Source organism: Balaenoptera borealis, assembly GCF_965194805.1.
Source record: "Balaenoptera borealis genome assembly, chromosome: 18".
Lineage (NCBI taxonomy): Eukaryota > Metazoa > Chordata > Mammalia > Artiodactyla > Balaenopteridae > Balaenoptera > Balaenoptera borealis.
Genome location: NC_138877.1, coordinates 1158241 through 1181049, shown reverse-complemented (window position 1 = coordinate 1181049; position 22809 = coordinate 1158241). Strand labels below are relative to the sequence as shown.

The 22809-nt window shown below is 36.7% G+C and overlaps 1 protein-coding gene and 1 long non-coding RNA gene across 6 annotated transcripts in view; one reads left to right on the top strand and one right to left on the bottom strand.

Moving 5' to 3' along the window:
• Positions 1 to 22809, bottom strand: part of RNF17 (ring finger protein 17) — a 129971-nt gene that overhangs the window by 49240 nt on the left and 57922 nt on the right. For 4 of the 5 annotated variants that reach the window (XM_082364887.1, XM_082364888.1, XM_082364890.1 and 1 more), the window contains 7 exons: positions 14856 to 15009; positions 11376 to 11491; positions 9991 to 10147; positions 7247 to 7367; positions 1547 to 1774; positions 739 to 889; positions 480 to 598 (listed from right to left, as the gene is read on the bottom strand). In XM_082364887.1, the coding sequence (XP_082221013.1) occupies positions 480 to 598; positions 739 to 889; positions 1547 to 1774; positions 7247 to 7367; positions 9991 to 10147; positions 11376 to 11491; positions 14856 to 15009 (1046 nt within the window). The remainder of the gene's footprint in view (positions 1 to 479; positions 599 to 738; positions 890 to 1546; positions 1775 to 7246; positions 7368 to 9990; positions 10148 to 11375; positions 11492 to 14855; positions 15010 to 22809) is intronic. The other variant, XM_082364886.1, reaches the window with a different exon arrangement.
• On the top strand, positions 14926 to 20538 carry LOC309615422. Its single transcript, XR_014236813.1, has 2 exons — positions 14926 to 19130; positions 19425 to 20538. It is a non-coding gene; the product is annotated as an uncharacterized lncRNA (long non-coding RNA).

The window sequence follows — 22809 nt, the reverse complement described above, 5'->3', positions numbered from 1 at the left end:
CCATTTCCCAGAATCCTAATTCACTCTTTCTGGTAATTTACACATTTTTAGCTTTCCATGCAATTCTAAGCTTATGAAATACATTTTATTTCTACCTGTTTGTGTGCCTCAAGGTTTTTTTGTTTTAACAGTTTGAATTCTTTCTAGGTATCACCAAAGTTTATGTGCTTCATATTTTTATCTTTCCTGTTTTTGTTTTTTAATTTTTTGGCCACACCATGTGGCATGTGGGATCTTAGTTCCTTGACCACGTATTGAACCCACGCCCCCTGCAGTGGAGGTGCAGCGTCTAAACCACTGGACCGCCAGGGAAGTTGCTCTTTCCTGCTTCTTAAAACCTTAAAATTAACTAGATAAATCAACTAGATCTTATGAAAATTTCAGAATATGTCAGAAAAATCAAAACTGATAAGAATCCACCCAAAAAGAAACATAAAGTCATATTCAATAATGAGAAAATTTACTCAGCTAAAAACTACCTTATATCAACAAGAGAGCATTCCAAAGATAATCTTCTCATTGTCTTTAGGTTTTCTTCAAGTTCTCTTAAACAGTTAATATTCACTACTAGTTCAACACCCACGTCATACAGCAAGACCTATGAAAACAATAACTTTAAGTCTATGGAAAGACAGTGCTTAAAAAATTTTTTTTTGCAAACTGAAAAGCATAATAAAAATTGGATGAACATACAAAATGCATTCACTTTCACGATTATATTTTTAACGCTGCATTTACCTCTACCAATGTGTCTGTAACCATTCTGATGATCTGGCCCCTTTGCCACTGATTTTCATTTGGGATCTTAACAGCACAGTGCATATCATTCTTCCATTTAACAGGTTTCCATTTTGAGTTTTCATAAGCAGCGACCATCTTTTCCCCTAAACTATGTAAAGAAAAAAAATTTTAACTCTCGAAACCTTTTCTTGTAACGTACAATTCCCTGACTCCCTGTCTTCTACTGTCCTCCCTCCCTCATTCTATTCCAAACAAACCGGCTACCTTGTTCTTCCTTGGACACCCAACCACATTTCCACTGCAGGGTCTGGAACTAGTTCTTCCCTCTGCCTGACGTGAGCTTCTCCCAGGCATCTTCGTGGCTCCCTCCCTCCCTGCCTTCAGGGTCCATTTCAAGAGTCACTGACTCTGTGAGGTCCTCCTCCCCCACTGCTTGATTTTTCTCGTCTTCATCATCATCTGCTGCACTGAATACTTTGTTCACTGTCACTCCCTCTACTAGAATTTAAGCTCCATGACAGCACAAGCTTGTCCATGTTTTTACCACTGTATCCCCCAACACCTATAATACTGGCTGTCAAATAATAGGCACTCAGTAAGCATTTGTGGAATTTATAAACCCTAACACAGTGAAAATAACCAGTAAAAATACTATTTGTATACTTTTAACTGGTTTTTTAGTGAATATTTAGCTGAAATAATTTTGTACTTTCAAAATTCTGCATTTATGACTTCTAGATCTTTGACACGAAATATAGAAAAAAGAATAAAGCTACATGCACAATGTTTTCTTTGAATGTTATACCTATGAAGTAAGTTTTCTGTTAATAACCACTGAACATAAATCTTCTCAGGAGACACTACACTGCAGATGTACACAGGCAGTTCCTTATAATAAAGTGACTGCAGATCCTCATTAGATAGAGATTTTGCAAATACAGGATTTAAGTTGTTTACTTCATTTGAAATAATTTCTTCTGGAGAAGGATCCCATACTTCAGTATGCTTTTTGGAATTATCTTTGAGGGTATATCTGAAAAATAACAAAACCCATTAGCAAAAAGAGTAGTTTGCAAAATATTTATGTTTGTATTTGCTTAGATCTAGAGATGAATAATTTTTAGATATGATTCACTGCTTTGCAGTTTTGATACTAACAGAAATTTTAGTCTTTTTTAAAAAAAGAGTTCTTAATGATTAACAAAGGACAAAGAGGAAAAAAAAATGTAAAAGCCAAACTTTCTATTTTAAAAACAGTTTAAAATACCAAGTGTGCTCACAATTACACAATTTCCCACTGATATTTTGTACTCACAAAGGAACAGAATTATTCAGTGTTTTTTTTTTTTTTGGTAACTTGAATATTTCTCCTTGACTAAAAAGTATCAATCCATTTGAGAATATAAGTGGAAAACAACTGCTATTTTAAAATATCTTAATAAGCAAAATTAATGAAGTGTTTAGAATGTTTAATGAATCAGATTAGTTCAGATTCTAATCACAAATAATTAATGTCAAAATTCTTTAAAGGAAAAAACTTAAGTTCTTTCACAATAAGCTTGAGATTTTGCTAACCAAGGAGACTAACAGTTTTTCCTTCCAAATCTAATGGACAGTTTTCAGTCCTTACTCAACATCAACTCTGAGCCTAAACTAGCTCTTTCCTCCTTGAAATGTTCTCTTTCTTTGGTTCCTGGTTTTTCTTTAGTTTCAGGTTCCCGATCTATTTTTTTTTTTTTTTTTTAACTTCTCTCTCCTGTAAGTGATAATGCTCCGACTTGCATCTTCACCTAGGAAGACTGGGATGATTGATGAAAGTGATGGACTCATTTATTATGTATATGTTAACTCGCCATCTGAATCACCTAACCAGGTCTCTCTTCTTCCAGAAGAGAGTACCTTCCAGACCCAGGTACTCATTTCTTTCATTCAACTAATATTTCCTGGGTACATACTGTGAGCCGAGAATGCTAGATCCCAGAGATATGGCAGTGGACAAAATAAGCAGGGTTCCGGTCCTCCTGGAGCTTATGCTATTGTGATACTGAGAGATCACATAATTACACACAAAAAAAATTATACAGAACAAGGGCATAGGCCAGCGAAATCTAACCCAGTCTGTGAGTTGGAGAAGGTGTATCTTGATTAAATGACATTTCAATTGAGATTTTAAAAGGACAAGCAAAAGTTAGTGAGGCATTCCAGAAACCAAAAGAAAACACGTAGCTTTGACATAGTAAAGCAGTAGGACACAGCATGAACCTTAAGGTAGACAGGGGCCAGAATATTTGGGAAGCATCATGTTTTATTTTATAAAGGATGGTGTGCGTACATGCTATAGTTGAGCCCAACAGACTAGACTGTGGGACTTCACAGCTCTTTTCCTCTTAGGCCTCAGGCGCTCAGGGCACGCACTGACCCAGGGAAGCTCATGTGCTACTCTGAGGACAGGCAGTAGATTCTATGAAGACAGTGGGACTGGCTGCAGTCCTCAGGAATCGGCAGTCTGGGTGTGGAAGGGCAAGGAGACCGGCTGGGCTGCCAGAGCAGCAGAGGTGGTTTATGAAAACTGGTACCTTGGGAGGGGCAAAGCAATGTGCTTCTATAAAATTTTCAAAAGTAAATATTCTAACTGCAATTAGTTAAGATCATGGGCTCTTTCCACTCCCACTTTTCCTCTGTCCTATTTTTTCTCATCTTGGGTGTTGGCCAAAGCATTCTGGGTTGGCTAAGGGGAAGCTGAGCTGGAGACACATTTAGTTTGGATTTAGTGGGATACAGTTTTGTGGCTCACGACACGTCCTGTGGAGTTACTCTATTGCTAGCCATCTTGGTGCAGCAGTGGGTTCCAGAAATGCTCCCATAACCTTAGTGTCACACATGAAAACAAGGTTCAATACAAAGCTAATGCACCACTATGTGTAATGAGTAACTGAGCCACTGTACACTTGTTTTTCTGGCATAACAGTGCTTCTCTTTCATTCTTAAACATGTCCCAGTTTGGATGAGAAATAGGGTTACCCTGGTAATAAACAAATTAAATCATAAATCAATACATTAATGAATGTCAAATCAAATTGTATTAAAGATTCATTATAATAAAACTTGAAGTGTCTTGAATATTATGTATATATATGATATATGTATAATCCATGAAACAAATAATAGATTCTCCTAAAATTAACTCTGATTTTTAGAAATTTACATGACATTACCAATAATTGAGCTATGGCTCTAAAAAAAAAAAACTTAAAAAAAAATTACCAATAAACAAATTTCAATCAGCCACACTAGAGAAAAGACTGGATTACTTTTCTGTTCTCTCCATAGGGATATCACAAAATCTGACATTTCATGTGGTAATCAGTATACAGCTAAAAAAGAAAGTATTTTACAGATGAGTCTGAATTTTCTAACATTTGTGGTATTTGTCAACTTTTGAAAATCTATAATTCGTTGATTTCTTTTGCCAGTCTACATGAATATTACTTTTGTTTTTTTAATTCTATAGTTACAATTTTGTATTCTTTTTCTTAAAATGGGGTCTCCCAAATGGTACAAATTTCAGGCTGACCCAGGAGACGTGGATTTGCCCTTGCTGAGTACAAGCCTGAGCACTGAGGGTGAGTGAACATGCCTGCCGCTCCCCTCACCCACCTTCCTTAGCCACTGCAATGCCTGCTCCTCCCTCTCATCACGTGACCCCTGCGGTCCCACGGCCGAGGGCGTGACCCACGGCTCCCGACCACTGCACAATGCTTTTGCTTCTTGGAGATTCTCCCTCTGCTTTAATAGCCACAGGACCTCACACAATACACCCAGAGCGGGTGTTGCCTTCACTCTCCCTGCAAACCTGTGCTCTGTTCTCAGGGAACAGTGTCACCAGTCACTGGTGGTCAGGCCAGTGATCCTCAGAGTCAACCTCAACTCCCTCCTCTTCCTCACCTACAATGAGCAGCAGGGTCTTGTGATGCTCACCTCCTTTATGTTTCATCATCTAGCCATTTTCCATCTCCAGGTGTTTTTCGAAAACTTGCCATCAGAGACAGCTTTCTAAAATGCAAATCTCTCAGTCCTCTGTTTAAAATCCTTCAGTAGCTCCCCTTTCTTCAAGGGATAACGTGCAAACACATTCAAGAGTTTGAAAAGGACTGTAATCTACTTCTCAGTGACTGAGGTTCCTCAATTATATAGTCTCTGCGTTTCTCCCGCCATACCAGCCACTACTACCTTTTTTCCTGTCCGTTAGCTGTGTGACTGAACTAACAATACATAAACACACCTATTTTTCCTGAATGCAGGCCTTCACTCCTGGTTGTAGTAAAGAATTCAGCTTAAGTGAGAGCTCCAATGGTGAGCCCTCCAGGATTCCCACAGCACTGTAATTACCCTTTGCACAGCCCTTATGGCACTGAAAGGTCAGACTGACCATCTCCTTTCCTACTACAAACCAACCTTACTCACCACTGAGTACAGATAACAAGTCAGTCTGTAAATATTTCTCGCTTATATAACTGAACAATAAGAAGGACTATTAGCTAATGGGCTATTTTTTTTAAAAAAACAAGTTTATTGAGGTGTATCTTAGATGTCAAAAAGTTCACCCATTTCAAGTGTATGACAGTAACTTTACCAAATGGTATAACTATCAGCATCAATCAGTTTTAGAACATTTTCACACATACACCCCCATAAGACACCCCACGTCCATTTACCCTTAATCCTTGTGCCCACTTCTAGCCCCAGGCAACCCCTGATCTACTTTCTGTATCTATTAGTTTGCCTTTTCTGGACATATCATACAATTAGTAATCTCGTGTTTCTGGCTTCTTTTACCTAGATTAAAATTTCTGAGGTTTAGGGACTTCCCTGGTGGTCCAGTGGTTAAGATTCTGTGCTCCCAATTCCTGGGGGCTGGGTTTGATCCCTAGTCAGGGAACTAGATGCCACATGCCGCAACGAAGATCCCACGTTCTGCAACTAAGACCCAGCACAGCCAAATAAATAAAGAAATATTTAAAAAGAAATTTCCGAGGTTCATCCATGAAGTAGACGTGTCAGTTTGTTTCTTTTTATGGCCGAACAATATCCCACTGCAGGAATATACTGTGTTTTGTCTATTCACCAGTCACTGGATATTTACATTGTTTCCAATTTTTGGCTAGAATATGAGTAGTGCTGCTACGAACAACTGCTTGCAAGTTTGTGTATGGACATATGTTTTCATTTCTCCTGGGTAGATACCTAGGAGAGGAATTACTAGGTTTTATGGTACTTTTATGTTTAAATTTTGAGACATCCACAAGCCATTTTCCAAAGAGCTACACACCATTCTACGCCCCCCAGTAATGAGGGTTACTCCACGTCCTCACCAGCATCTGTAATTGCCTCTCTTATATGTAACAGCTGTTCTAGTGGGGGAGAAATGGTACCTCATTATGGCTTTAATCTGCATTTCCCTGATGATTAATGACATTGAGCATCTTTCATGTACCGATTAGCCAATTGTGTATCTTCTCTGGTAAATGTCTGTTCATATATTTTATCCATTTTCTTTGGTTGGACTGTCTTCTTATTGAGTTTTAAGAGTTCTAGGAATTCCAAATACAAGTCCTTTATAGGATACGTTCTGCAAGTATTTTCTCCCAGTCTGTTGTTTGTCTTTCACTTACTTAATAGTGTCTTTTGAAATGTACATGTTTTAAATACGATGAGGACAAACTTATCATTTCTTTTCTTTTATGGACTGTGCTTTTGGTGTCTTAGATATCTTTGCTCAATCCACTGTACTGAAGATTTCCTCCTTTTTTCTTCTGGAAGTTTACTTTTAGCTCTTAATTTTAAGAGTATAATCCATTTGAGCTAGCCTTTTTGTATAGTGTGAGGTAAGAATTATGCAAATGCAAATTGAAACAAATATGAGACACCACTACACATCTACTAAGCCACCAGAATCTGGAACACCGACAGCACCAAATGCTGGCGAGGATGTGGAGCAACAGGAACCCTCACTCACTGCTGGTGGGAACGCAAACTGGAACAGCCACTGTGGAAGACAGTTTGGCGGTTTCTTATAAAACTAAACATACTCTTATCATAGGATCCAGCAGCTACTTGGTATTTACCCAAAGGAGTTGAAAACTTATGTCCACACAAAAACCTGCACGCAACGTCTATAGCAGCTTTATTAATAATTGCCAAAACTTAGAAGCAACCAAGATGTCCTTCAGTAGGTGAATGGATAAATAAACTGTGGTGCACCCTCCATCTCCAGGAGCCATTCTTGCTGTTGTAGAATCCCTTATAGATGAAGGAAAAAGCCACTCTATTCCCACTAGGCTAAAGACTCCAATTATTTTTCCTTCTCTTTTTACTGACCCATTAACAGGGAAAAGCTCCCAAGTCTATAGCCTAAGCAGATAATCAATGGGGAATGATATGCCAGTTTCCCTTCTTGTGAAGTGTTACATATGAACTAAAAATAAAAGTTTACAGGTCCACTTACCCTACTTCATAAGATGCTAGGCCCTCTTTGACTAGCTGGTCATTAATACTGGTAGGAGTCATTCCAGGAGCACCAAGAAAATCGAAAAGCTCAACTAAGAGCACATTGTCTTCCAGAATTTCTGTAAAACCATTAAGACTAGTTTGGGGAAAGAAATAAATATGTCCCAAAATATACTAAAAAGCAATTTTTAAAAACCTGAGAACTTAATTTCCTTCATTTTGCATCCATGAGGTTTCCTGCTCAATAATGTCAGTCTCTCTCTGGGGTAAAAGTAGCATTATTCACACATAAAAGAACTGCCAATGTTAATAAAATTTTCATTTTAGGTTACTGTGCACTGTTCCACAATGAACCAAAAGCAGCTTAAAGCTTTTAGATTCAGAAAAAACATAGTGACATACATTTATTGAAGCAGCATTCTGTTGTGTTTTTAAACTGTTTTATTGGATTCTACCAAGTTCCAGAGGACAAAAGAAATGAATGAAAGTTAATTCAGGACAGTGCTTATTTGCGAAGTTTTACAGCTTTTATAAGAATGGCACCAAAAAACAACAACAAAAAAAACAGCACAAAGTTTAAAACAACAAAAACTCAACCCAGAGCATTAAGTGGAATTTTTCCCCGTCCTTCTGTTTTTAGGACAAACCATTAGGTCTATTTCTTAATCTAAACTGGGAGTTAGCTGAGGGTGAAGTTACACCTCGTGTGCCTATTTACTTATTTATAGTACATAGCATAGAGGGCCTGCTCAATATGCATTTGAATAAATGACAGAGGAATTTCTTTAGGAAACACACAGTTCTATGCACTGAGATCGGTTTATGCCTATACTTCTATACAACAGTAGCTGGCAGGTGCTAAGAGAATGATGATTCCAAATAAAAAGATAAGTCATTACCAGCAGTAACATCCTGTATTACCCAGTTATAAGAATACATGTTAGAAAGCTGTTTTTCAAGAGCTTAAAAATGATTCCTGACTACTTTTTTAATGGACCAGATAAATTATCTAGAAACAAAAAGCTAAGCAACTCTGAGCCTCAGTAAACTCTAATCTCCTCACTTTCCATCTCTTGTGTTCCCTTTAGTGCTTTGATTTCATACTGCCCGTGCACAAGTTCTTTATTCCACAGGGCCAGCTTCCCATGGTGCTGTACCTTCACCATCTTCCCTGCTCTGCTCCTAATTAAAATTTAAATGTCTCTTGCTTTGTAAGGTAAAAATGTATACTAATCTCATCACTGTGCAGGTTAATGGGGAAAGATGTTTTAGGTCGGTGGGGCCTTCTGGCATTCCTTAAATCAAATTTTCTAGGTTAAGATACACTACAACTTGTGTTTAGATATTACTGGTATAACAAGTAATTGAGAATGAAAAAGGGGGGAGGTAAGAGAGAAACCCAGGAGTCAAGTCTTCACGGGTTAACCTCGGGAGGAGATGTTAAAGGGAGAGCTAAAAACCAACAGAATAAAATACCAAAAGGAAAGCTGAGAAGCAGAATTAAAGCACGTTGAAGTCAGCTCAAAATCAGTGGAGATTACTCAAGACTAAGAGGCCCTTAATTTACTGTTTATATCAGAGAATCCAGACATAAAAATTCTATAGACTAAGGGTACAATTTCTATCATCATATTCCTCTTCAACAGAACTACTACGTCAGAACAATGTCTTATGTTAAAGTGAATAAATTAACACAAATATGCAATCATTTCTAGGTTATGTGGCCTTGAGCAATGATCTTTAAGCTTCAATTCCCTCGTAAAACAGGCTAATAATCTCATGATATTTTGGGTTTACTAGATCGGAGTATGATGAAAATGAAAAAAATGGATACAGTAAAAAGTACCTTTGGAAGTCCCTTAAGTCAACCCTAAGTAGCCATGCTCGTGTGTATCCTGCACTAGTACTTGTTAAAGACCAACACAGCCCACGTTGGTCACAGCTTTGGAAAAGATCAAAATCCCAGATAATAACAGCTTTCAAGTCCCCTATCCAAATCCCTTGGGGCCAGACATGTTTCAGAATTCTTCAAAATGAGAAAAGCTATATAGAACACATATTGCTTATTTTGTAATACCCACAGTGATTCTGAGGCAGCAGCTCAGAAGCGAACATGACTATCCTGAAGTGGAATATATCTCACTGTAAAGGAGATCACTACAACATATAGCATTGTATCTTCATGTAAATTCAGATCAGATTTTGCCATTAAACTTGCTGGGTTACCAAACTGTGGGCTAGCGCTCAGCCTGTGTATCCCAGACCCAAACTGTTCCAAAAAAGAAGCTACTTTTTTTCAAAATATGCCGAGAGCCTATACTTAAATTCCCTCAAGTAGAATGAAACAAAAACAAAAAAAACTATTTACCAGTTATGCCCCATCTCCCCTCACTTTCCTGCAAATTATACCTTAGCATCCATCACTCCAAGATGAGGGACAGAGACCCAGGACAAAAACAAAGAGAAACAAGAGAAGCTAACTCCTGGCTTTAGGGCTTTCAAAAGGCCACGCTGAGGGTGACTTGATCTTCAATGGAAATTTTTGCCTCATGTGCTGATTTTAGGCTCTAGAGCCTGCAGAAGATATTATTCCATTGTCCCCAGTTCTCAATAAATGTTCTCTCTCACTACTCATACTGATGACACACTGAATTTATTATAAGATCTGACAAATGTTATATCATGTTAGTCTTATTTAAAATTATGATCATATAGCAACAAATAAAAATGGAAATAGCTTACTAATGACTGAACATGTCATAAACTTATCTTGAGTCTTTTCTTGAAATTTTTCTTTAGCTTTTTTTGACCACTGCAGTGTCCCTTTACATGGTTCAACATAGGCCAGCTTACATTTAATTGCCTGTGTCAAACAGAATTGCACCATTAAGAAAGTAAACTTAATTTACAGTTATTTTAGAATTAAAATAAAGTGTTAAATGTGTACAAAACTAAACTTTGAACTTAATACATATTTGAATTTTAATACATATTTGAATTTGAATTTAATACATATTTAGAAAACAAATAAATGTCCAAAGATGTCTCTAACAGTACTTTTATAAATGCAAACTGTTGGAATCAACGGAGTATGGGATTAAGAAGTACAAACTATTATGTATAAAATAAGCTACAAGGATATATTATACAGCACAGGGAATATAGTCAATATTTTACAATAACTATAAATGGAGTATAACTTTAAAAAATCATGAATCACTATATTGTACACTTGCAACTTATATAATACTGTACATCAATTAAAAAAATAAAATCCCCAATAACCTATTAAAAAAAATCCAAACCAAAAATGAAACAAACAAAAAAACAGATTAATTAATCTGTTGAAAATTAATTAATTTTGTTGAATGAATTATTGTATACTCAGATACTGGAATAATAAGCATCCATTGAAAGAATTATGACACATTGTTAAATGAAAAATCAGGTTATGGGACTATATATAGTCTAATCCCATAATTCTTAAAAACACAGATGATGTATCTTAGAAGTATATATACCAAAAATATTGAATAATTCTGAGTGATTCCCCCCTCATTTTACTCATCTGTATTTTCAAATTTTTCCTGTATCATTTTACCCATTTTTAAATGAAAAATACTGCTTAATAACAATTCAAATACTAGGAGTATATGAATTAGGAAATAAACCTCCTTAAACTTATCTCTGGGTAGTAGGATTCCAAGAGAAGGATAAGTTTTTTATTGATACTTATTCTTCCAGACTTCTCTCTTTCTCTGGCACACGTTATATATACTTAAACATAAATGGGATCACAGTAAAATCATTTCTGTAATCAGTTTTTTTCACATATCATATTCTTACTACCTTATACAGATATTTCAAAATAACACTAAAAGCTGCAGACCAGTAAGTACTTATAAAGACACAAATATATACACGTTTATAATTAATGCTTATTTGCTAAGATACATATTATTTTTTAAACAGTAACTATAGAGACTCTTTTCTATAGCCCATGAATCAGAAATTATTTACAGAAAAAGTGAAGTTAAAAGAACATTTCTACGGTGAAAATAACTTCTAAAAATACTTTCATATTTGTGCTAATATTCTAACCCTATGATTTATAATAAGTAGATTACCTTCTCTGCAGGATTCAGAAACTCATCCTTTATTTTACGCATTTCTTTAAGTGTTATTTTTGCTGTATTGCCAAAGTCCACATATTTAACTTCAACTTCACGATGTCCAGGCAATCCTTCAAAAATTATGAAATTGGAAATCACAAACTTGGAAAAAAAAGAATTATCTAGCAAAATTTAGGCTGATCTACAATCAACTAGATTCGAATGCCTTTATGTTCAACATACAAACTTAATATTTTTTTAATGTAAAAAATATTTCTAATATGTGAACTTCACAAAATCAACCATAATGCATACCTGTTCAGACTCGGTGAATGAGAAACTAACAATTTAAAGATAGCTAAAGGACAACCAAAATCAGGATAACAAAATAGCCATCAAATGCTAGGTGTTATGGCCTAAAAGTTAAGAATTAGGTTTGGAGTTAGACACTTAAATGACATGTGACTCTGAGAAAGCTAATTAATATCTCTAAGATACTACCCTGAGCAAGTTACTTTTTCTCTGTAGGCCTCATTATTTCACCTGTAAAGTGGGTGTACCAATAGAATCAAATCTTATTAAGACTCTTTTTGAGAACTCACCTATTTAAAATACTCTGCAAAGAACCAAGCACAAAATAAGCACTTAATGTTTGTTAGTCAACATAGGTAATCAAACAAGGCAAAAGACTTAATGATCAAGACACAGGTTCATTCGTATAATAATATCTAACTGTGAAATTTAAAAAAATTATCTGGGGATATTGTGAAAAATGAGCAGAAACAGACCTCTATGTGAAACTAGTTTTCATATTTTAAAGGATACCAAAGAAACCTCTGGAAGGTTTGAACACACCGAAGTTTGAATAAAGATCTATCATAAACTGACCTTTTTGTAAATACTCAGAATATGACTGACTTTAGTCCCCTAAGCACACGTATGTACAATGCTACCAAACTTGTTGCCATTACTTTCAAATTTAAAAACTAATACAGTACATATAATTTCAAAATGGAAAAAGTTTGGGCATTCTCTGCCCCTTGGTAGAAGTGAAAGCAGATGGAACAACACTGGCACCACTCGACATGGCACTCAAGCAGCTCAGGTACCTGAGAAGACGTGTGTACCCTAAGAGTAAGGTAAAGAGGTGAGGGGACCTTGCCCTGTTTCCAGTGGAATCCTCACGCAAGAAAGAAAATCTCAAGTGTAACGACACCATTAGATTCTTACCATTCCTCAAGTCCCTGAATGCAGATGCGGTTTTAAACAAAAACAAACAAATGGATACGGGATGGGATTTAAAGAACAGTTTTCCCCAAATTATCAATCATGTGTGAGTAGAATCAGGAGACATGGAAGGTCTCAAAATTTCCCTTCCATTTATTCTCTCTGAGGAAAATGCTCCACCAAAATATGGAAGTAAACCGAAAAGGTAAATGGGATCCAGAAAACAAGCAATCCAATTCAGGAAAACAAGTGAAATAAACTCCCAGAATAACAAGCCTAGGGGACAAGCAGTCTAATTGGAGCAGATAATAGAAGGATGTTTTCACTGTTACAAAAAAAAAAAAAATCAAACCAGCATTATCTGAAAAGCCTAATCATGTGGAAAATTGTTTTAAACTACTAGGAAAATGTAGCCATAGATTACTGGGTTGGCCAAAAAGTTCTTTCGGTTTTTTAACCAAAAATAAAAGACACATTTTTCATTTTCACCAAGGACTTCATTGAACAACATATTCACCCTTTTTGTTCCACTACCTTCTGCCATTTTTCAGGCAACTTCATAATTTGATCTTCCCAAAACGTTTTATCTTTTTGAGCAAAGAACTGTTCCAGGTGCCTTTTACAGTCTTCCAGGAAATGGAAATTTTTTCCATTAAGAGAATTTTGTGAAGACCGAAATAAGTGGAAATCCGAAGGTGCAATGTCTGGTGAATACAGCGGATGAATCAGAACTTCCCAGCCAAGCTGTAACAGTTTTTGCCTGGTCATCAAAGAAACATGCGGTCTTGTGCTATCCTGATGGAAGAGTATGCGTTTTCTGTTGACTAATTCTAGACGCTTTTCGTCAAGTGCTGCTTTCAGTTGGTCTAATTGGGAGCAGTACTTGTTGGAATTAATCGTTTGGTTTTCCGGAAGGAGCTCATGATAGAGGATTCCCTTCCAATCCCACCATATACACGACATCACCTTCTTTGGATGAAGACTGGCCTTTGGTGTGGTTGGCGGTGGTTCATTTCGCTTGCCCCACAATCTCTTCCGTTCCACATTATTGTACAGTATCCACTTTTCATCCTCCGTCACAATTTGTTTTATAAATGGAATGTTTTTGTTACATTTCAGTGGAGAATTGCATGCGGAAATACAGTCAAGAAGGTTTTTTTCGCTTAACTTATGTGGAACCCAAACATCAAAGCGATGAACATAACCAAGCTGGTGCAAATGATTTTCAATACTTGATTTGTATGTTTTGAGTATGTTAGCTACTCAAAAGCATCTCCAGCATGGTATGACGTTGACTGTTCTCAATTAACGTCTCTATTTGATTGCTATCAACTTCAACTGTCTACCTGACAGTGGAGCATCGTCCAGCGAGAAATCTCCAGCATGAAACTTTGCAAACCACTTTTGACACGTTCTATCAGTCACTGCACCTTCTCCATACACTGTACAAATCTTTTTTTGCATTTCAGTTGCGTTTTTACCCTTCTTGAAATAATAAAGCATAATATGCCGAAAATGTTGCTTTTTTCTCTTCCATCTTCAAAACTAAAATAGCTACACAAATTTCACCAATTTTGATAAGTTTTTTTTAAAATGCACGCTGATATGACAGCTGTCACAATACAATCTAACAAAATTGTTTCGAATGAAGTTAAAGACAACTAAGTGCTATGAGAGCCATCTTATGGGAAAAACAAATGAACCTTTTGGCCAACCCAATAAAAGAAAATAAAGTGAAAAATTGATGCAATTATTAACTCAGAATTACAGTATACTTTAGGGAGTAGCACTGAAAATACTTGCATAGAATAAGAATATAACTAAAAATTGTGATACATCAATAACTATGTGGGAGGAGAGAAGGGACAAAAGAGCTACAAGAGATCTAAAATTTGTCTAACATAATTAATACCTAAGACTGAAGTACCTACAAAGTATAACATATTATTTAGAAAAAACAACACAGATAAACGACAAAAAGTATTTGCCTTTTTGGAGGAGAGTGGAGTATGTGTAAGTCATTTAGCACTATTTAACTTTTTAAATAAGGCAAACGTTAGAAAACAAAAAAAAATGGTTAAGTCCTAGTCAAATTGAATGAAATCTAAGGAGCCAGAGGTTCATCTATCAACACTATTGCTAGCTTTCTAAAGAGTAAAACTGTAAGATCAAATAATAATCACTTCCATGATTTAATTTGTACTGACTCAAATGGTATCAATTTTTAAGCATAACATTTCACTGAGGAAATAGTGTGCAATTTCCTACCAATAACTTTTGCTCGGTACCAAACTCCATCTTCAAATTTAGCTACACAGGCTTGATCTTGAACTGGACAGAGGATTTCCAGATTTTCTCCATCTTCATTTTTATAGAATTCCTCAATTGTCTTTAATAGAAATAAAAAATCCAGGCTCTCTATCTAAGAAACAGAGTTAAAGCAGGGATTAAAGCACTGTAGTTTCATAGAAACTTAAAATTTAAGTGTTGCATGTTTATAGGCACTGCTCATAAAATTATGAAATATTAGAATTGAATTAGATATAAACTGTCATGTAATTTATATTTGAAATATTTTGTTACAGAAGTAGTATATAAAATTAGCATATATAAACATAACAAAATTTTTAAAAAATCATATTCTTCCAGATATCTAAAATGTACATGCTTCTAGGTCTTTTTCTTTTTAGTTTTTTGGCTGCACTGTGCAGCTTGCGGGATCTTAGTTCCCCGATCAGGGACTGAACCCAGGCCCACAGCAGTGAAAGCACTGAATCCTAATCACTGGACCACCAGGGAACTCCCGCTCCTAGATCTTTTTCTAAGCACACTTTCCATACTTTTGTATGTACCAAAAATGAGACCATACCATACATATAATTCGATAATCTGCATTTTCTTCTATCAATTCTCACTTTTTCTGCTTCAGTAAGTGTTCCTACTAGTACTTCTAGAACATATTAGATTTCCCTAACTGACCAAACCCAGTATCCAATCTAAGACTACATGTTATATTTGGTTATCTCAGTAAGTCTTATAATTTACTGTAGTGTTCTTTTTAAAATGACCCTGTCTTGTTAAAGACAGTGTGCTATTTTTCTGCAGAATGCCCCATGTTCTGGATTTATGTGGTTATGTTTTCATCCTGTTATTTATCTTGTTCCTCCACTGAGTAGGGCCTATCCCTGGAATTTCCCCCGAACTGAGAGTTATATCTACAAGTTTGATGGATTCAAGCCAAACCTTTTGGCTAGAATACGTCAAGTTGCAACACATCAAGACATAATATTACTGACTCACTAATGATACGCTAAGATTCACCTACGGAAAGGGCTGGTGATTCTCATCCCTTCATTATACAGTTACGTTTTTCCCTTGTGGTCACCAAGTAATTCATGTAGTACTACTTTGGCATTGTATGAATGTCCAATTTCCCATCAGCCATCCATCTAATGGTTTTAATGTGAATTGATAAATCTTCTTTAAATCAATCATTTCAGTAGAGTTTGTGAAATGACTGCATAATTGAATAGAGCTTTACCTTATTAAATGGGACTATTTGGTTACTTTAAAACATAGTTCCTGAAGTTCTTATACTACTTAAAACACAGCTCCTAAACCAAAACCAAGGATAAATGTTTATTTTTCCAAATACCAATTCTTAAGATGAAAAATATTTTAAAATCCATCTCAAATGGTCAAAAAATGAAGTTTTTCGCTTTTGTGGGTATAATAATGCAAGTGGAAATTTTCTGAATCTTTTGTTATTTCATATAAATTATTTTCACAACACTTTAAACCTTTCTTTTTCCCCCCCCCAGTACATTGTTGTAATTGTTCTATTTTATTGTTGGTTATTGTTGTTAATCTCTTGCTGTGCCTAATTTATAAATTAAACTGTATCTTAGGTATACATGTATAGGAAAAAAACATCATATATACAGGGTTCAGTACTGTCCACAGTTTCAGGCGTCCACTGGGAGTCTTGTATCCCCTGCAGACAAGGGGGGACTACTATATGTGATGGAGGAAATGGACGGAGGTCTGGATGCACAGACTGTAAACCTTTATTTCTAAGTAGATATTATTCATATTCTTCCATTAACAGATTATCCAAATGGAACATGGGAAAATTCAATAGAGAAATGACATCAGCAAAACAGCAGACTCTGAAGCTCCAAGCTCTTGTTCCCCCACAGAAACACTGAAAAAATGAGAAACCATCTGAACCAACTCTGTTAGAGCTCTGGGAAACAGTTAAAGGCTTACAGCACCCAAGCAAACACCCAATCAAGCTTTCAACATTCAAGGAAATCAACATAAACATTTACTGAACACAAGCTAAAAGAACAGAGAGACTTCAGTGATCACATACTAGGAATAGTATTTGTAAGAATAGTTTGAAAAAGTCTTAAAATAAATCAACTACTAGTCTTCAACAATTTTAAAAAATCCAGTATGTGTGTGGGGGGTGATCTGATTTTCAGAGTTATATAATAGTCAATGCCCAATTTTCAACAAGAAATCAGAAGGCATACAAAGAAACAGGAAAACATGGCTCATTCCAAGGAACAAAATAAACAGACAGAAATCAGCCCTTAGGAAGCCCAGATAGTGGATTTACTAGACAAAAACTTTAGAACAACTGTCTTAAATATGCTCAAAGAGCTAAAGGAAAACATGGACAATGAACTAGAGAAAACCAGGAAAACAATAAAGGATCAAAATGAAAGTATCAACAAAGAGACAGTAATTATAAAAAGGAATCAAATTCTGGAGCTGAAAAGTACAATAACTGAAACAAAAAATACTCTGGAGGGGTTCAATAGCAGATTTGAGCAGGCATAAGAGTCAGTGAACTTGAATATAGGACAACTGAAATAGTGAGGAGCAGAAATAAAAAAGAATTAAGTGAACAGAGACCAAGGTATTTGTGAGATATCATTAATCTCACATTATCATTGTGAGATATCATTAATATGCATTATGGGAGCCCCAGAAAGAGAAGAGAGAAAGAAAGGAGCAGAAAGAGTATTTGAAGAAATAATGACCAAAAACTTCCCAAATTTGATGAAGTACACAAATCTACAAATCCAAGCAGTTCAATGTTATGGGTTGATTTATGTCTCCCCCAAAAAGATATGTTAGAGTTGTAACCCCCAGAACCTCAAAACATGACCTTATTTGGAGATAGGGTATTTATCAAGTTAAAATGAGGTCGTTAAAGTGGGCCTTAATCCAATGTGATTGGTGTCCTTATTAAAAGGGGTAAATTTGGGCACAAAGACACATACACAGGAGAATGCATGTAAAGATGAAGGCAGAAACTGGAGTGAGGCAGAAGCCACTGAACACCAAATTTTCCAGCTAACCACCAGAAGCTAGGGAAAAAGGCATGGAATAGATTCTCACTAACAACCTTCAGAAGGAACCAACACTACTAACAACTTGATCTCACACTTCCAGACTCCAGAATTGTGAGACAATAAATTTATGTTAAGACACTTAACTTGTGGAACTTTCTTATGGCACCCCTAGGAAATGAATACAGATTTTGGAATGGGAAAGTAGGGTGCTGTTGTAATAAATACCTAACATATGGGAGAAACTTTGAAATTGGGTAATGAATAGAAAGAAGAGGAAGAATTATGCGGTACTTGAATGAAAATAAACAGATTGCTTTGGAAAGATTACTGGCAGAAATATGGATGTTAAAGGTATTTCTGGTGAGATTTCAGACAGAAATGAGGAATATGATACTGAAAACTGGAGGAAAGGCAATCCTTGTTACACAGTGGTAGAGAACTTGGCTGAATTATGTTCTATCGGGTGAAAAGTTGAACTTGGATATTTAGCTGAGGAGACTGCTAAGCAAAGTGTCAAAGTGCCAGCCAGGTTTCTCCTTGCTGCTTATAATAAGATGTGAGAGGACAGACATAAATTGAAGAATAAATTGTTAAACATAAAGGAAGCAGAATCTGAAGATTTAGAAAATTCTCAGCCTATCTGTATTTCAAAAAATGAGAAAGCAAGCTCTGGAGAGAACACCAAGGGCATGGCTGGGCAGTGTCCGCTCAAGAGATTATGGGTGTATGACTTGTGGATCTAATCATTCATCTCAGCAGAAACAATGCCAGCGTGAACTGAAGGGGACAGAGGTGAGAGGAAATGAAGGGGGGCCGGTGGGCTTGTGGGATTCTATAGGCAGGAAGTGAGCTGACAGAGCTATTCGGTTATGAACATATGTTTCAAGAAAAGGGAAGACTGATCCTGAAGGAGATTCAGAGGCTAGTGTATCTGCAACTGCTACTCAGGCCCAGAGGGCACAGACCTGAGAGGCAGGGCTGGTTCCTCCTCTGTTCCAGGGATGGGGCCTCCTCCTGGGTTCCAGAGGGTTAGGATAAATCCTCAACTCCAGTGGGTGAGGTTGCTGCCATGACTGAAGGGGTACGGCCACCACCCTAGTGGGACTGGAGGACAGAGCATCCAGCCAATGAGGGTTATTCTCAAGCCATAAGAATCTAATGGAATTTTCCCTGCTAGGTTTTATTTATTTATTTATTTTTGGCTGTGTTGGGTCTTCGTTTCTGTGCGAGGGCTTTCTCTAATTGCGGCAAGCGGGGGCCACTCTTCATCGTGGTGCGCGGACCTCTCACTATCGCGGCCTCTCTTGTTGTGGAGAACAGGCTCCAGACGCGCAGGCTCAGTAGTTGTGGCTCACGGGCCCAGCTGCTCCGCGGCATATGGGATCTTCCCAGACCGGGGCTCGAACCCGTGTCCCCTGCATTGGCAGGCAGACTCTCAACCACTGCGCCACCAGGGAAGCCCCCCTGCTAGGTTTTAGACTTACTGTCTGGTCTCACAGATTCAGAGACAGAGAGGAGTTCTGCCTCAGCTTGAGTTAAACAATTCTTACCTATACCTGATTCAGATAATCAGGGATTTAGTGATTTTATATGAGATTTTGGATTTAGATTTGATGCTAGAATGGTTACGTTTTTTGGAATGTTGGGATGGGGTTATTGCATGTGGGGAGGAAATTTTTGATACAGCAGAAAGTGGACTGCTTATGGGTTGAATTGTGTCCTCCCCCCAATACATGTTGAAGTTCTAACCCCCCAGTACCTCAGCATGTGTCCTTATTTGGAGATAGGGTTTTACCTTGATAGATATTATCAAGTTAAATTAAAGTCTTAGGCGGGACCTAATTCAACATGACTGTTGTCTGTATTAAAAAATTGAGACAGACAAGTACACAGAGAGAGTGCCATGTGAAGGAAGCAGAGACTGGGATGATGCAGCAGAAGCCAATGAGCACTAAAGACTGCCAGCAAACCACCAAATCTAGGGGAGAGACATGGAACAGATATTCCCTCCCAGACCGCAGAAGGAACCAACTCTGCCAACACCTTGATCTTAAACTTGCAGACTCCAGAACTGTGAGAAAATAAATTTCTGTTTTTTTAAACTACCTAGTATATGGCACTTTTTGCACGGCGGGGTGGGAGTGGGCATGCCACAAAGCTTGTGGGATCTTAGTTCCCTGACCACAGATTGAAACTGGCCCCTGGCAGTGAAAGCGCAGAGTCCTAACCACTGTACCGCCAGGCAATTCCCTGTGGCACTTCATTATAGCAGCCTTAGAAAGTTACTATACTCAAAAAACGCAAAGTAGGATAAATTCAAAGAGAGACACACTAGATGCATGATAAACAAACTGTCAACAGCCAAAGACAAAGTGAGAGTTGTGAAAGCAGCAAGAGAGAAGTGACTTGTCATATATAAGGGATCATCAATAAGATTATCAGCTGACTTCTCATCAGAAATCCTGGAGGTCAGAAGATAACATTTAAACTGCTGAAAGAAAAAAGCATCAACTGAGAATTATAGATCCAGCAAAACTATCCTTCAAAAGAGAGGGAGAAATAAGCTATTCACAGATAAACAAGAAGTGAGGAAGTTCATTAACACTAGACCTGTCTTATGAACAATGCTAAAGGGAGTCCTTCAGGAGGAAACGAAAGGTGTTAGAGTGTAACTTAGAGCCACATTAAAGTGTAAAGATCTGTGGTTAACATAAATACATGGACAAATATGACAGCCAATATTATTAACTTCAGTTTGTAACTCCATGTTTATTTTCTACAGGATTTAAAAGACAAATGCATAAAAATAATTATAAATCTACATTATTGAGCACACAATGTACAAAGATTCATTTCTGAGATCAATAATATAAAAGGAGAATGGAGTTATACAGGAGTAGGGTTTTGTTCAATTAAAGTTGGTATCAATTCGTATTAGATTTCTATAACTTTAGGATGTTATATGTAATCCCCATAGTAACAATAGATAAATATATAGATACACAAAAGGAAATAAGAAGGGAACCAAAACATGACACTACAGTATTTCCACACCCATGTTCATTGCAGCATCATTCACAATAGTCAAGAGGTAGAAGCAAACCAAATGTCCATCAATGGATGAATGAATTAATAAAATGTGGTATATACATACAATGGAATATTAGCCAGCCTTAAAGAAGTTAAGTCCTGTCACATGCTACAACGTGGATGAAACATGAGGGCATTATGCTAAGTGAAAAAAGCCAGTGCCAAAAGGACAAATACAGGTATCCCTGCTATCTGAAAGTAGAGTGTTCCTATGAAATCTTTTGTAAGCCAAAAGGTAGTAAAGCAAATAAGCTCACTTTTTTTGCTAAGACCAAAAATTCTCTTCAGATTTCTTTCAGTTAGTAAAAACAGATACTAATACAGGTCTTTCAGAAAAGCAAAGTTGGTGTAAAGTGAACTTTCGAAAAGCAGGGTAAAGCTGTGCTGTATGATTCCACTTACATGAAGTATCTAAATAGCCACATTCATAGAAAAAGAAAGTAGAATTGTAGTTGTCAGTGGTTGAGGGTAGAATGAAATACGGAGTTATCGTTCAAGGGGTACTGAGTTTCAGTTTTGCAAGATGAACAGATTCTAGAGATCTGTTGTACAACAACGTGAATATAGTGAACACTACTGAATGTACATCTTAAATTGGAGGGCAAATTTTGTATGTGAAGGACTGACAGCTTTTCTTCTAAGAACAGTAACAGGATGGGATGCATGCTTTTGCCACTGCTATTTAATATACTATTTTAAGTTCTAGCCAGAGTAATTAGGCAAAAAAAAGATAGAAAAGCCAACCAAATTGACAAAAAGTAGGAAAATGATCTCTTTTTTGCAGATGACATGATCTTATAGGTAGAAAACCCTAAGATGCCACAAAAATACTAGTAGGTCTAATAAATGAATTTGGCAAAGATGTAGGATACAAAATGAACACACAAAAAAATCAGATGCATTTCTACACAATAACAATGAACAGTCTGAAAAGGCAATCAAGAAAACAATTCATTTTACAATAGAATAAAAAGAATATACTCAGGAATAAACATAACCGAGGATGCTACAGACTTGTACACTTGTTGTACACTACACAACACTGCTGAAATTAATGAAGACAAAATAAAGATGCAAAGATCTCCCATGTTCATGAACTGAAAGATTTAATATTGTTAAGATGTCAGTACCCAAAGCAATCTATAATTCAAAGTCATCCCTATCAAAATCCCAACGATGTTTAAGGTAGAACAGAAAAACCCATCTGAAAAGTCATATGGGATCTCAAGGGACCCCAAACTTCCAAAACAAACTTGAAAAAGAACAAAGTTGGAGAGCTCACACATCCGGATTTCAAAACTTGCTACAAAGCCACAGTAATTAAAACAGTGTGCTACTCAGACAAGGAATAAAAGGTATCCAAATTGGAAGGGAAGAGGTAAAATTGTCACTATATGCAGATGACATGATACTATACATAACCCTAAGGAAGCCACACAAAACTACTAGATCCGGGACCTCCCTGATGGTCCAGTGGGTAAGACTCCACACTCCCAATGCAGGGGGCCTGGGTTCAATCCCTGGTCGGGAAACTAGATCCCACATGCGTGCTGCAACTAAGAGTCTGCATGCCGCAACTAAGAATCTGCATGCTGCAACTGAGACCTGGTGCAGCCTAAATAAATAACTAAATAGTAAAAAAAAAAAAAAAAAAAAGCTCTACTAGATCTAATAAATGAATTCAGCAAAGTAGCAGGATACAAGATTAACATTCAGAAATCAGTTGCATTTCTTTACACTAACAATAAAATAATATCAGAAAGAGA